Source organism: Berghia stephanieae, chromosome 3 (assembly GCF_034508935.2).
Source record: "Berghia stephanieae isolate SIO BIC M18660-M18661 chromosome 3, UCSD_Bste_1.3, whole genome shotgun sequence".
Taxonomy (NCBI): domain Eukaryota; kingdom Metazoa; phylum Mollusca; class Gastropoda; order Nudibranchia; family Aeolidiidae; genus Berghia; species Berghia stephanieae.
Window position 1 is genome coordinate 24,716,822 of NC_088362.1, and position 13,674 is coordinate 24,730,495.

The window sequence follows — 13,674 nt, forward strand, 5'->3', positions numbered from 1 at the left end:
GTCATGTCTCGTCTTACATGTTTAGTGCTGCTGTTGGCTCGGGACCCCTTGTAAAGCACTTTGAGCACGTTATTGAATATTCAGCTATATAAAATCTCAAAGCTCAACTTTATTTTAATTTAAAATGATTTCATAATAATTATCACATTCATCAGTTAAGAAACATGAAATTCTAATTTTTAAACAGAAACAGAAAATTCAATCCTTTTGATGTTAGGTAAACTTTTAAAAAATGATTTATCTACATTAAATAGATCTAACTATGAAACTAGTCACCTAGATATCGAATACAGATATAAAAGGACCATGTAAGCATTAAAATCACGTAAGTGATGAAAATGTATTACAAAAAGCAGGAATGAGGACAATGAGTGATAAAGTCCAAAGTCGTGCGGCTATGTGGTCTAGTGGTACGACACTCACTTTCGGATCAGAAGGTCCTGGGTTCCAGCCTCGCTCGGCGCATAGTTGAGTCCTTGAAAAAGGCTCTTTACTCATTCTCTCACATTACTCAGGCGTAAATGAGAACCTGGCCGTAAACAGCGATGTCTCTCCGAAAAAATTGTAACATCGCCTAACAGGCTTTATGTCCCGTTCTAAATGTCAACTGTTGCTGTTGGCTAGGGACCCCTTGTAAAGCACTTTGAGCACATTTAGTGGATATTGCGCTATATAAAGCTCAATTTTATAATTTTTTAATTTTTAAGCAATGAAAATGTATTACAAAAAGCAGGAATGAGGACAATGAGTGATAAAGTCCAAAGAAAGAAATGGAAATACATTGACCATAATATACAAAAAAAAAAAAAAGAATTGGATAATGAATGTGCGGCGGCACTGACATGGGATGGGCCCCAGAGGGAAATAAAAAACACGGCTGACCCAAAAACTACAAGCCTGTTGAATTGTTGAAAGAGAAAGAAATACTGCTGAATGGAAGACTTGGGGACAGGCGAGAAACTGGAACACAGTCATGAACAGAGTGGAATGAAAACAGAAGGTCAAGGCCTTTTATGAGAAACCTGCCACAGAGAGGATAGGTGAGGAAAGGTAAGCAGACCTGCCTACTGCTACGAAAAATTCGTAGAATTTCGAAATTTTCGGCTCATGAGCATCTCTAAGTCAATAAAACTTATTGAAAATGGAAGTTGATGCCAGCGTGCATAATTCTAAGGATTTTGAAGTGTTATTTAATCCTTGTGAGAGTAAATTGTAGATCTATGAATTTAACTACAGCGACTTTTAATTTTACATCCTTAAAACTATGAATTTTTATATGTTCAACTATGCAGGTCTGGATAAGCAGGTATAAAAAAGTTGTTTTACTTTAACATCACTTGAATTTTTCTCAAATAATTGCCACTCTTACCCTCTTTTTCTGTGCTTTTTCCTTCTTTCTAGCCTTCTTGGCCAGACGCTTGTCTCGTTTTGCCTTCCATTTGTCCAATTTTGGCGGCAAAAGTCTCCCGATGACGTCATCATCCGAGACTTGAAGAATGATAGCAGCATCAGGAAACAAGCCAGCTTCCTGTAGATACCGCACCTCGTCCGATGTTCGTGGAAATCCCTCCAAAATGAACCCAGTTGATCTAAAATATAACAAAAACCAAATTTTACTCATTGGTTGCTACTTAAGTGCACATATTTGCAGGTATGGTCACCGAAAATAACTTTGGGATTGATTTACCATTGTTGTAAAGGACAATATTTTGCCATGGTTTGAGTTCATTTCTAGTACAACAGTGAGTCCATACCAATTTGGTTATCAGACCTTTAAATAGGTACATGTTGGTTTGATAGTATTTCCATTAAAACAAAGAGCCCATAAAAATTTGGTCAGCCACAGTGCAGCGCCATGAAGTGAGTAACAAGAGCTGAATTTCTTGCTCATGAAAAAAAACACCCAAAAAACGAGAGCAATGCTTAATCCGTAATTCTATACAATGTTTTTTTATAGCACAAGCAGATCTGATTTGGTGCATTCCAACATTATACCAGACGGAGAAAAGTCCCACAGAGCCATTAGGGTCATGGATCCAAGTTTTTATATTGTGAAAAGAACAATAGCAATTGTTTGCTACATTTTGGAAAAGACGCTAGCTATCGCAAAGTACTTTCTACCAGATCTAACAGACCCAGCTGCTCATTCACTGCTGGGTGGACTGAGGGGATCAGAAAAACATATCGACGTCAACCGGGATTGATCTTGATTCCTTTGAGGGTGAAGCGAGTGCTCTACCAACTGAGCTATCAGGACCCCCAACCAGACTGACAAAATGGGCTACAAATAATAATATTTCACATATCAGTGGACCTACTTGAAGGGTTCCTTGTTCCACCAGCCTCCAATGATGGTATCTAACAATTCTGGGGGGAGTGGATCGCTGCTTTCTAGATTGGCTTTAATGGCTTCTTCATCCTCGGTCAGCTCTGGTTCTTCCTCTTCCTGTGAAAATAATTGATAATAATTAGTGAAGACCATTTATTAGAAGAGAATTGTACTAAAAGCACTTTTTTTTAAAAATGACGTCCTTCCGATATCATCATTTAGGCATTCCAGGAAGGAATAGAGATAATCCATCAAACAAACTTATGATGTCAACAGGAATAACCGATGTTGTCACAGTGAGCAAAAAGTGGTCGTTCAAAGCCTATAGGTCCAAGGAGCCAGAGTTTATCTCGATTTCCGAAGTGTGAAATGGATAATAGCAATTGTTTGCTACCCTTCAGTACCTACTAGTCTATCGCAAAATACTTTCCACCAGATCTAACAGACCCAGTTATCCATTCAATGCTGGATGGACACAAAAGTACCTGAAACTGGGCTTGAACCTAGAACCTACCAGGTCAAAGTACACCACTAAAGTACTTAAGTGACAGGAAAGTAATTTTGAGGAAATGGAGGTCAAAGTTTCGGATTCTGCTAAAGAGTAGTCCTTCAGAGCTATTCGGCCCACGGAGCTAGAGTTTATCCCAGTTTCTATGGCGTGGAATGGACAATGACAATTACTTTCTACCTTCGGCTAAGACATTAGTCTATCTCAAAGTACTTTCCACCAGATCTAATAGACCCAGTTGCTGCTCATGGAAGATAAGGTATGATGGTCTTCTATGACATTCGCCTTCGGACAAGTAGGTCCCTTGTTGAAGTGCCACTCCGGGTGGGCAGTGCAAAATTGAGTCCTTTGAGTGGAATTCTTTACACACACATTCCCTCAATATACTCAGGTGTAAAAGAAGTATCTGGCTGGTTACAGCAATTGTCTTTGTTGGGGAAAAAATATAATATCGCCTCACAGGCATCATGTCTCATCCTACATGTTATGTGTTGCTGTTAGCTTGGGACTACTTGTCAAAGACTTTGAGATAAATAAGTGGGTGTTGCATTATATAAAATCTCGTTTGTTATTTATAAATAAAATAGGAAAGTAAATTCATTGTAATTATGTGGCTATGAGGTCTGGTGGTATGACACTCGCCTTCGGCTCTTTACTCCCATTCTCTCACTGTACACAGGTGTTAAATGAGTGCCTGACTGTTAACAGTGTTGTCTCTGTTGAAAAAATAACCCCAACAAACTTGAAATATAACCTAACAAGCGTCTTGTCTCATCCTACATGTTAAGTGTTGCTGTTAGCTTGGGACTCCTTATAAAGGGCTTTGAGCATAATTAGTGGGTGTTGCACTATATAAAAGCTCAAGTCCCTTTTATTTATTTTTTAAAATCTATTTTCTTACTATAAGAAAGTAAATCTACATTCAATATTGTTTGAAAGAAAATCCCAAATTTAAATAAGTTTTATATATCTCACCTCTTCTGGAATAGTTTCGGGCTGTTACATATGTGGAAAAATAAGTAAAAAAGTTAGTTTAAAGCACAATTATGTCATCTGTTTATAATGTTATGAAACAACATTTAAAGATCCAAAGAAAAAAGTGTGTATGAAGCAGAGCCAAACAAATCAAGAAAGAAAATCGCAAGAAAAAAAAAAACATCCCAAAAAAATCTTCTTCGGAGGAAGACTGAATTTATAGGATAGTTATTTTTTCTTTTCTTTTTCTTTCATGCTTTGTCTGGCACTGTTTCATTCACACTTTTTCAGATCTTTGTCTTACACCAGTGCCTGTTTCCTAATTTATCATTTTGATATTTTCTGAAATAACAATCATTTCCAGTGATCAACACCTTCAGATAGTAATTAACTTAACAAAAAACGAATATAACAGCTTCGAACTTCCCCTCCCCCTCTTGTAAAGTGCCTTGAGTACGTTTAGGGAATATTGCACTATATAAATGCTCTATTTTGAATCAATCTGAGGATGAGTATGAAAATGAGACCAAAACATAGAATCACTCGTTACCTGTTTAGGGTCAGCAGCAGGGGGCGGGGCTTCGGCTGATTCCTCCTTTTCTCCACCTTCTTTCTCCTCACCCTCTTCGTCATCGGTATCTCTGTCAAATAGAAAGAAATACAATCAAATATTCATCAATTTCTACAAAAAGTCCCAACACTGAAATATATACATTAAAAAATATTCCCTTTATTCATCTCCAAGTGGAAATGTGTCTTTAAGGTCTATTCCTAGGGAAAACTGGAACAACCCAGGAGTCAACAGCAGTACAGCGCTGCAAAATGTTTGAAAGTGGAAGACAGTTTTTTAATGGTGTAACATTAAAAGCTTAACAGCTCTCCGGGTAAAAAAAAAAAAGAAAACGAATATGTATAAATATTAATTAAGCTTCTATAAATGACAGAAAACAAATAATTTGTGACGTTTTAGGTTTCCCCTTTATCAAAGGGTTTGATGTGTAAGGAAACCAGCAAATGAATTATGTTTAGAAAAAGAATACACAAAGAACAAAGACTTATTCAATTTAGCCCTTTCCTTATCAACTATAGGAAAATCGTCACATTCGGTACGAAACAACCAAAATTATATTTATCCAGCTTTCTTTTACACATTACAAAATTTGAAGAAAATTTTATGTTATAGTAAAGAGAACTTAATGCTGTGTTGTAGAGCTTGTTTTGCTGAACAAAATTATGCATAGCATGTACTTATTGCTTTTCAGTTAGAATTTTTAAAATCAATATGTTAGATTAATATAAATGCTGCTGCTCGAAACTCAAAGAAATAAATAACAGTGTGAAATTGAATGTAAGCTTCAATCTAATATACGAATTTTTTTCGCCTATTAAATTGAAGCTTACATTCAATTTTGCATTGTTATTTATTTTTATTAGATTAATGAGTCACTTATATATAACGCTCAACTTCCATGTGAGTGTTCAGCAGCGTTTTACAATATTAATTATTGTCATTCAAACATTTATTCATTGACAATTTTGAGAACACAGATACAGAAACACACACAAATACACACACACTCACACACGCACACAAACACACACACACATATAGATACGCATACCAACTCACACACAGATACATTTACACTCACACACAAACACACACATACATACACCGATCTGACCTCACTGACATTAATAGCTTATTGTAACTAAAGATATTTGATTGATATATTACAATCATTTAATTTTTAAAAATAATTAGGTATCTATGTCGTTTCCGGGAAAATCCAGAAAATGGTTGGTAAGGAGAGAGTTACAATAAAAATAAAATCAGTAAGTAGGACTTCTGTTGACAATTTATTGGAATTGTATTATCTTGTATCAAAGTAAAATTAGGTATATTAAAACATAATTTCACTCCATGGATGTTTTTTTTAATAGAAATTAAAATGACTACATCTCTTTACACTATTTGACATTCATCAAAACAGTTTGGGGTCAATTATATATATATATATATAAAAAAAGAATTATTCAAAATGAATGTACGTATAAAATGTATTTAACACAATAAATAATGCTTCATCTGTTATTATTCTACCCCTCTCCCTAAATTATAGTAACGCGTAATGATATCATGTTTTCAATAATAATAAAATCAGATTAAAATAAAGTAATCATAACATCAGATTATAAATCACTAAAAATTTTGATTCTTTAAAAAGAAATATAATTTAAGTGTTTTTGAACATGGTTTTATTCAATGATAACGAAATCGGAATCGATTGAGGGGTAGACTAAAAGATTTCTTACACTCTTGCATTTTGGAATTCTAACTTTGTCCACAACGTGCACTTGCAAGCTCGTGCAGCGGTTGGGAACACGTCCGGAATTCCAAAAAGCAAGAGTGTATAACAAGTAGATAGAAAATGTAATACTAGTTTCCTTATGTATTTGAACAATCATTAAAATTCTTATATAAGAATTTGATATGGAACAAAATCTGAAGAGATGTGCATGAGACAGTACCAGACACAAGCAGAAAGAAAAATACAAGAGAAAAAAAAACCATCACAAAAAATCAGCCTGCTTCGACTTGGAAGAAGTTTCCAGTCTAGACAGAATAAACAAAAATGAATATAACAGCTTCAAAAACACAAAACAAAACAAAACAAAACAACAAATTACCAAACACGGAATGTTTTGGGCTCAAAACCCGTCTTCAGCCAACCCCCCAAAAAAAAACAAACAAACCCAATGAAAATAAATACATTACAAAAAAACCCCCAAAAAACAAACAAATTGATTACAGAGAAATGTTCAGTACGTCTTCTCTGTAGGAAAACTTGGAATCTTGATTTTTTTTCTTCTTTCTGCATTGCCTGGCACTGTTCCATACAACCTTTTTCAGATCTTTATCAATTAGGCGGCATTTATAATACAAAGAATTATATGGTCATAACAATTTATACGAGAGAAGTGAATATATATGAAAACAGGGAGAGAAAAGATAATATTTGCAGGTATGATAGTTATCAATACAGCTGTTATAATGGACAGTTAAAGAAGTCACTTTGAAACAGTTTAATTTATTAAAGAAGAGACGTCAGGATTGAGGCCATACATATTTCATGAAAACAAAGATTTAACCCCCCCCCCTCCCCCAAACAACAATAGTTAATTATGATTTGTGACTAGTTAATTAATGGTGCGGCTATGTGGTCTGGTGGTATGAGACTTGCTTTCAGATTGGAAGGTCCTGGGTTCGAGGCTCGAGTTAAGTCGTCCTTGGAAAAAGACTCTTTACTCACATTCTCTCACCGTATGAGAATCTAGCCATGAACAGCATTGTTTCTGTCCAAAATAATTGTAATATTGCCTATCAGGCGTCATGTCCCATCCTGCATGTTAAGTGTTGCTTTGAATATATTTAGTGGATATTGCGCTATACAAAAAAGCTCAAAGCTCAATTATAGTCTTTTTTCAGAGAAAAGATTATCGAACATCAACCGAGGAACCTGGGATTCAAGCCCTGCTTTGGAATCTCATTTTATTTTCTCCTCAAGGAAGCCTCTTATCCTTATTTTGAGCTACTGTACTGCATTCTTCTCGAGATGAGATGAACCCAAAAGACAATATTTTCCCTGGGAAAGGATATATTTTATTCTATAGAATGAATCAAGTATGAACAAGTTGACGACAATTAACTGATTACTATTGACTTTATATTGCCAGTTGATGATTAAAGTGGTCCTTCAGAGCCATTCGGCCCATGGAGCCGGAGTTTATCCCACCGTCTTTAGCATTAAACGGACAATAACAATTGCTTGCTATCCTTAGAGGCCACTAGACTATCGTAAAGAACTTTCCACCAAATCTAACAGACTCAGCTACCCATTCACTTCTGGGTGGAAAAAATATCGAATGCACCCAGGATAGATCACGGTCCCTTTTCATGTGAAGCGAGTGCTCTACCAACTATCGATATAACTAATTAATTCACATTCATTTTCATTAGGAACTGAATATTTTATGTGAAATAATACAAGAAAAAAAATGTTTTGTAAAGACCTAGTTTTTCTCATTTTTATGTGCCGGGTGTTTCCTTTCATTCTTGTCCTTGTAAATTAACATTCACAAATTAGCCGTGAATTTAAAAAAAACAATGTACTTTTATTTAGTTATAATAATAAGGAAAAGAAAAGTGACTACAGAAAAAAATAAAAAAATAAAACATGAGCAGAGGAGAATATAATGGAACAAACATGATCAGAAATCCTTGTTGACACAGATTTAGTTTTAGTATGAAGTAAAACCACCATTATATTTTAGTGCATTTGTTATACAGAGCTTATAAGGTGCATTAATAGCATAGGCACTTATTACAAATCGTGTTAGTGTATATATATATTACGTTGATATCATAACGTCAAGTTTGATTACAAATTTCCCCTCCTTCTACCTTATCTTATCCTCTTCGACTTCATCAATCGTTGGGATCTTATTCTCCGTATCGGTTGGTTCTTCTGGTTCCTCATAGCTGAGGGGGATTTTATTGGTCAATTATAGCATTATGGCATGGGAAAATAATTAGATTTTTATTTGTAAAAATATTATAGCAAAAGTTGATCCTTGACGTTCGAAAAAAGTGAATATTAATATAAAAATGGAATAGAGCCTCATTTTAATTTATGTAATTTCATATCACTTGTCTTCGGAGGCCTTCTGCACGTTCCTCAAACTAAGGGTATCAACCCAATTATTCCTTTAACTATGTAATTAAGAAAGACAGAGAAACACGATGGTATATTCTCAAAGGGACATGCAAGATTGTTTAAAAATCGATAATTCACTCAATTTAACACTTATTATTATTATTATTTTTTTAATGACTGTAACACCAAAGTAGGTTTTAGTGATACTAGTGATCGTAGAAGCTGTGGATTTTCTTTAAAAGTAATGAACAAAAATGAATATAACAGCTTCAAAAAAAAAAAAAAAGAGAAAATATATCAAACACAGAACAGATTTCTGCTGTCCATCACTTTCTATCGTTTAACGGACTGATCATAAAATAATCACAAGTACCGATAGCAATGCAAATGGTCTAGTTAGTTTTTAAGGATTTGATCTAGTGACCTTTTTAAAATAAAAACCAACATTTAAACTAGTTTTTAAAGAAAGATTTGATCAAGTCATCTTTTAAAAATAAAAGGCAACACTTAAACTAGTTTTTAAAGATTTGATTTAGTAATCTTTTTTAAAATCAAAGACAACATTTCCACTAGCGTTTAAAGATTTGATCTAGTCATCTTTTTAAAATAAAAGGCAACATTTAAATTAGTTTTTAAAAATTTGATCTAGTGACCTTTTTAAAATAAAAGGCAACATTTAAATTAGTTTTTAAAGATTTGATATAGTAACCTTTTTAAAATAAAAGGCAACATTTAAACTAGTTTTTAAAGATTTGATATAGTAACCTTTTTAAAATAAAAGGCAACATTTAAACTAGTTTTTAAAGAAAGATTTGATCAAGTCATCTTTTAAAAATAAAAGGCAACACTTAAACTAGTTTTTAAAGATTTGATTTAGTAATCTTTTTAAAATAAAAGACAACATTTCCACTATTGTTTAAAGATTTGATCTAGTCATCGTTTTAAAATAAAAGGCAACATTTAAATTAGTTTTTAAAAATTTGATCTAGTGACCTTTTAAAAATAAAAGGCAACATTTAAACTAGTTTTTAAAGATTTGATATAGTAACATTTGTAAAATAAAAGGCAACATTTACACTAGTTTTTAAAGAAAGATTTGATCAAGTCACTTTTAAAAATAAAAGGCAACACTTAAACTAGTTTTTAAAGATTTGAATTAAGTAATCTTTTAAAATAAAAGACAACATTTCACTATTGTTTAAAGATTTGATCTAGTACATCTTTTTAAAATAAAAGGCAACATTTAAATTAGTTTTTAAAAATTTGATCTAGTGACCTTTTTAAAATAAAAGGCAACATTTAAACTAGTTTTTAAAGATTTGATATAGTAACCTTTTTAAAATAAAAGGCAACATTTAAACTAGTTTTTAAATATTTGATATAGTAACCTTTTTTAAAATAAAAGGCAACATTTAAACTAGTTTTTAAAGAAAGATTTGATCAAGTCATCTTTTAAAAATAAAAGGCAACACTTAAACTAGTTTTTAAAGATTTGATTTAGTAATCTTTTTAAAATAAAAGACAACATTTCCACTAGTGTTTAAAGATTTGATCTAGTCATCTTTTTAAAATAAAAGGCAACATTTAAATTAGTTTTTAAAAATTTGATCTAGTGACCTTTTTAAAATAAAAGGCAACATTTAAACTAGTTTTTAAAGATTTGATATAGTAACCTTTTTAAAATAAAAGGCAACATTTAAACTAGTTTTTAAAGATTTGATCTAGTCATCTTTTCAAAATAAAAGGCAACAAAACTCATTAGCTTACTACTGATTAACTTTGTTGACAAAAGGGTGTCCAGCTAATGTTAAGATTGATTTATTAGCAAATAAAGATGAAAAAAGCCTGAGTTAGTTCATGTCTTACCTTGACTCTTGGGCATCTTCGTCTTCTTCCTCAGAACTTGAAGGGGGGTGAACAAATCAGTGTTAAGATATTGCAATGCAAACTCAACTGTGACCAGTCATCACGAAACGGTAACATGTCGGGGTAAACCTGATGCTTAAATATAGAACTTGAGGCTATGACGGGGTCTTGTGATATGACACTCATCTTTGGACTGGAAGGTCCTGGGTTTGAGTCCCGATCTGAGCAGCGTATAGTTGAGTTCTTTGGAAAAAGGTTCTTAACTCACATTCTCTCACTGTACTCAATAGGTGTAAAATGAGTACCTTACTGATAATAGCGCTGTTTTTGTGGAAAAAAAACCCCGCCTAATTGGCGTTATGTTTTATCTTAATTGTTAGATGTTGCTGTTGGCTTGGAAGGACCCCTTGTAAAGTGTTTTGAGCACATTAAGTGGATATTGCGCTACATAAATGTTCAGGTGTAAATCTAAACTTTAAGCTTAGATCCTAATATTATTTGAATTATAAGAAGCACCTTGATTGAGAAGTGAGGATCTTGTTACTTATAAATTTTAAAAACTTGACCAATTAAGTGCAATATCCACTACATGTGCTCAAAGTGCTTTACAAGGGGTTCCTAGCCAACAGCAACACTTAACATGTAGAACAAGACATGACGTCTGTTAGGCAATAGTCAAAGTTTTAATTTTTTTTTTTACATAGACAAAGCTGTTGTTGGCAAGGTAATCATTTTATACCTGATTACAGAGAGAGAACGCGAGTAAAGGACCTTTTCTAAGGACTCAGCTATACACCACTCAGATCAGGACTTGAACCCAGGACCTTCCGATCCGAAGGCGAGTATCATACCACTAGAGCACATAGCCGCTTAAAAAACTGGACATTTTATTTTTTCGTCATTTCAATTTCCAACTCAAATTGTCTTCATCTGGTTCATACTGACATAACACCAAACCAACGTGACTGGTCACATTAAAAACAAAAAGTGCTTGAATGGGTTATTTAATGAAACAAAATACTAAAAAGCATGCGTGCACCCTCGAATCTCAACGATGAGATGTCTTATAAATAGAACAAAATTGACGTCACTCAGCTCTTTGTTATTGTTTTTAGCCAACTTTTTATATGAGTAATTCTCACTGAATTCAATCAATCAGACTATAAACGTAGTTTAAGGTTACACATTGTTTTGTGAGTTGGTACGTTATATCCAGCTGGCGGATGTTATGCGTTTTTTAACTAAACACATTTTATCAATAATGTGAGTATTTTATCTATTTGTCTGTTTTTTGTTGTTGTAATTTTGTAAGGAAGTCCATGAGGATAAAGCAACATGTAGTGCATGTGTATTTTCAGAATAATCAAGTTTATTCACATAGATTTATCCAAAAACTAAAATCTTGTAACTTGATTTCTATTTGGTGTTAAGAAATGAAGAATCTATCAAGAGAAAGGTGAATTATTTCACTTTTTAATGGTGCACACCAATTTTTTTACTTTACTAATGAAATAGTTTTTTGTTTTTTTTTTAATCTAGTCTTGATAAATTTGGTTGGAAATCAATAGTATCCGACGTGTACATATATATGCAGGTCAGATTCCAGAACGCTATTATGGGCCTAGTTTCACATTGTTGTAATGGACAATATTTTGCATCATGTTTGAGATTTCCATTAAAATAATGAGCCCATAATGAATAGTGTTATCAGACCTGCAAAACAAGTGTAGGCAATATTATCTAATTAATTCTTATTCAATGTAAGTAGTACAACAACAACAAAAAACAACAAAAAACAAAACAAAACAAATAAAGTCCCTCCAAAAAAAAAAAATTTTTAAAAAGAATTTGTAGTTCTAAAAGGTGACTATGGTAATAAAAATATATAAAGCGACAAATTGTAGTGCACCTCACAAAAACACTGTAGTATTTACAAAAACACTCGTGAATTTTACAAAAAACATTTGTGCATTACAGCAGTACACAACCAAAGCATAAGAATAAAGGATGGGTGGATTATCAGTAGAATAAAAAAAAAAAAAGGAAACATAAGAAAATTTGGGTTTTGTGATTGATTTTCACGATATGATTTTATGATAAAGACAAAGAAATGTACATGTGACCAAAGCAAAAAGAAAGTAAGAATAAAATTAAAAAGCAAAAGAAAACAACCCCCCCCCCCCATTGAAAAAAAAAATAACAACAATTAGTAGTATAAACCGATTCAATATTTTGTCCATCAAAGAAAAAAATAAAAGCTAAAATTAACAAATTAAAAAAAAAAAAGAAAATTAAGAGCACATCTATAAAAGAGAACTTAAAAAATAAAATTAAAGAAAATAACAGCTAGACAGACCAAGCAAAATAAATTATAAGTACTCACTCTTCATCTTCTTCCGGTTCCTCTTCTTCCTCTTCAAATTCGGGTCCAATCTTCTTCTTGGTCTTGGCAATGATAAGTTCCTGAAGCCGTTCACGGAATGAGATGTGGAAAATTCCCAATTTCTCAGCCAGGTGGCGCCCATGAAGGGATTTGCCAGCTCCTCGGGCTCCAAGAATAAGTAAACGGAGTGGAGGCGGCTAAAATAAGATATATTTAAAAAATGAATAATATCAGTTGGTGCCATTTTTGTGGTCTAGGGTATGTCTCTTGCCTTTGAATTTGAAGGTCCTGGGTTTGAGTGGTGAATATTTGAGTCCTTGGAAATAGCCTCTTTATCACATTCTCTCACTGTACTCAGGTATAAAATGAGTACCTGGCCTTTAACAGCATTGTCTCTGTCGGAAAAAGTTGTAATATCGCCTAACAAGCGTCATGTCTCGTCCTACATGTTAAGTGTTGTTGTTGGTCAGGGGTCCTTTGTAAAGTGCTTTGAGTATGTTTAGTGGATATTGTGCTAAATAAAAGCAGCACGTAACATGTGGAACAAGACATGACACCTGTTACGCGATATTACAATTTAGAGCCTACTCCAAGGGCTCAACTATGCACCAAGCGCAGCTCAAACTCAGGACGCTCCAATCCAAAAGTGAGTGTCATACCACTAGAACACATAGCAGCACAAAGGTTCAGGTGTGAATGAGTACCTAGCTTATAGGCAGCGATGGATAATGTAAGACAGTTAGTAGAAAAAGGCGTCATGCTGGAGGAATAAATGAAACATTGTAAAATGCATTGAGCATGGTGAATCCATGGGGAGGCCCTTCATATAAATCTTATTATATTTATATAATATGAATATTCTGGTTTCGTCATTGAGTTGCTTCAAATCGTTATC

The 13,674-nt window shown here is 33.4% G+C and overlaps 1 protein-coding gene across 1 annotated transcript in view; it reads right to left on the reverse strand.

Annotated features, from left to right (window-relative positions):
- The window catches only part of LOC144967411 (adenylate kinase 9-like), a 71,412-nt gene that overhangs the window by 17,572 nt on the left and 40,166 nt on the right, over positions 1-13,674 (reverse strand). Inside the window, exons 27-33 of the mRNA XM_078904579.1 lie at positions 12,780-12,976; positions 10,397-10,432; positions 8,278-8,355; positions 4,363-4,453; positions 3,813-3,833; positions 2,319-2,446; positions 1,370-1,589 (exon numbers count right to left, since the gene is read on the reverse strand). Of these exons, the coding sequence (XP_078760705.1) occupies positions 1,370-1,589; positions 2,319-2,446; positions 3,813-3,833; positions 4,363-4,453; positions 8,278-8,355; positions 10,397-10,432; positions 12,780-12,976 (771 nt within the window). The remainder of the gene's footprint in view (positions 1-1,369; positions 1,590-2,318; positions 2,447-3,812; positions 3,834-4,362; positions 4,454-8,277; positions 8,356-10,396; positions 10,433-12,779; positions 12,977-13,674) is intronic.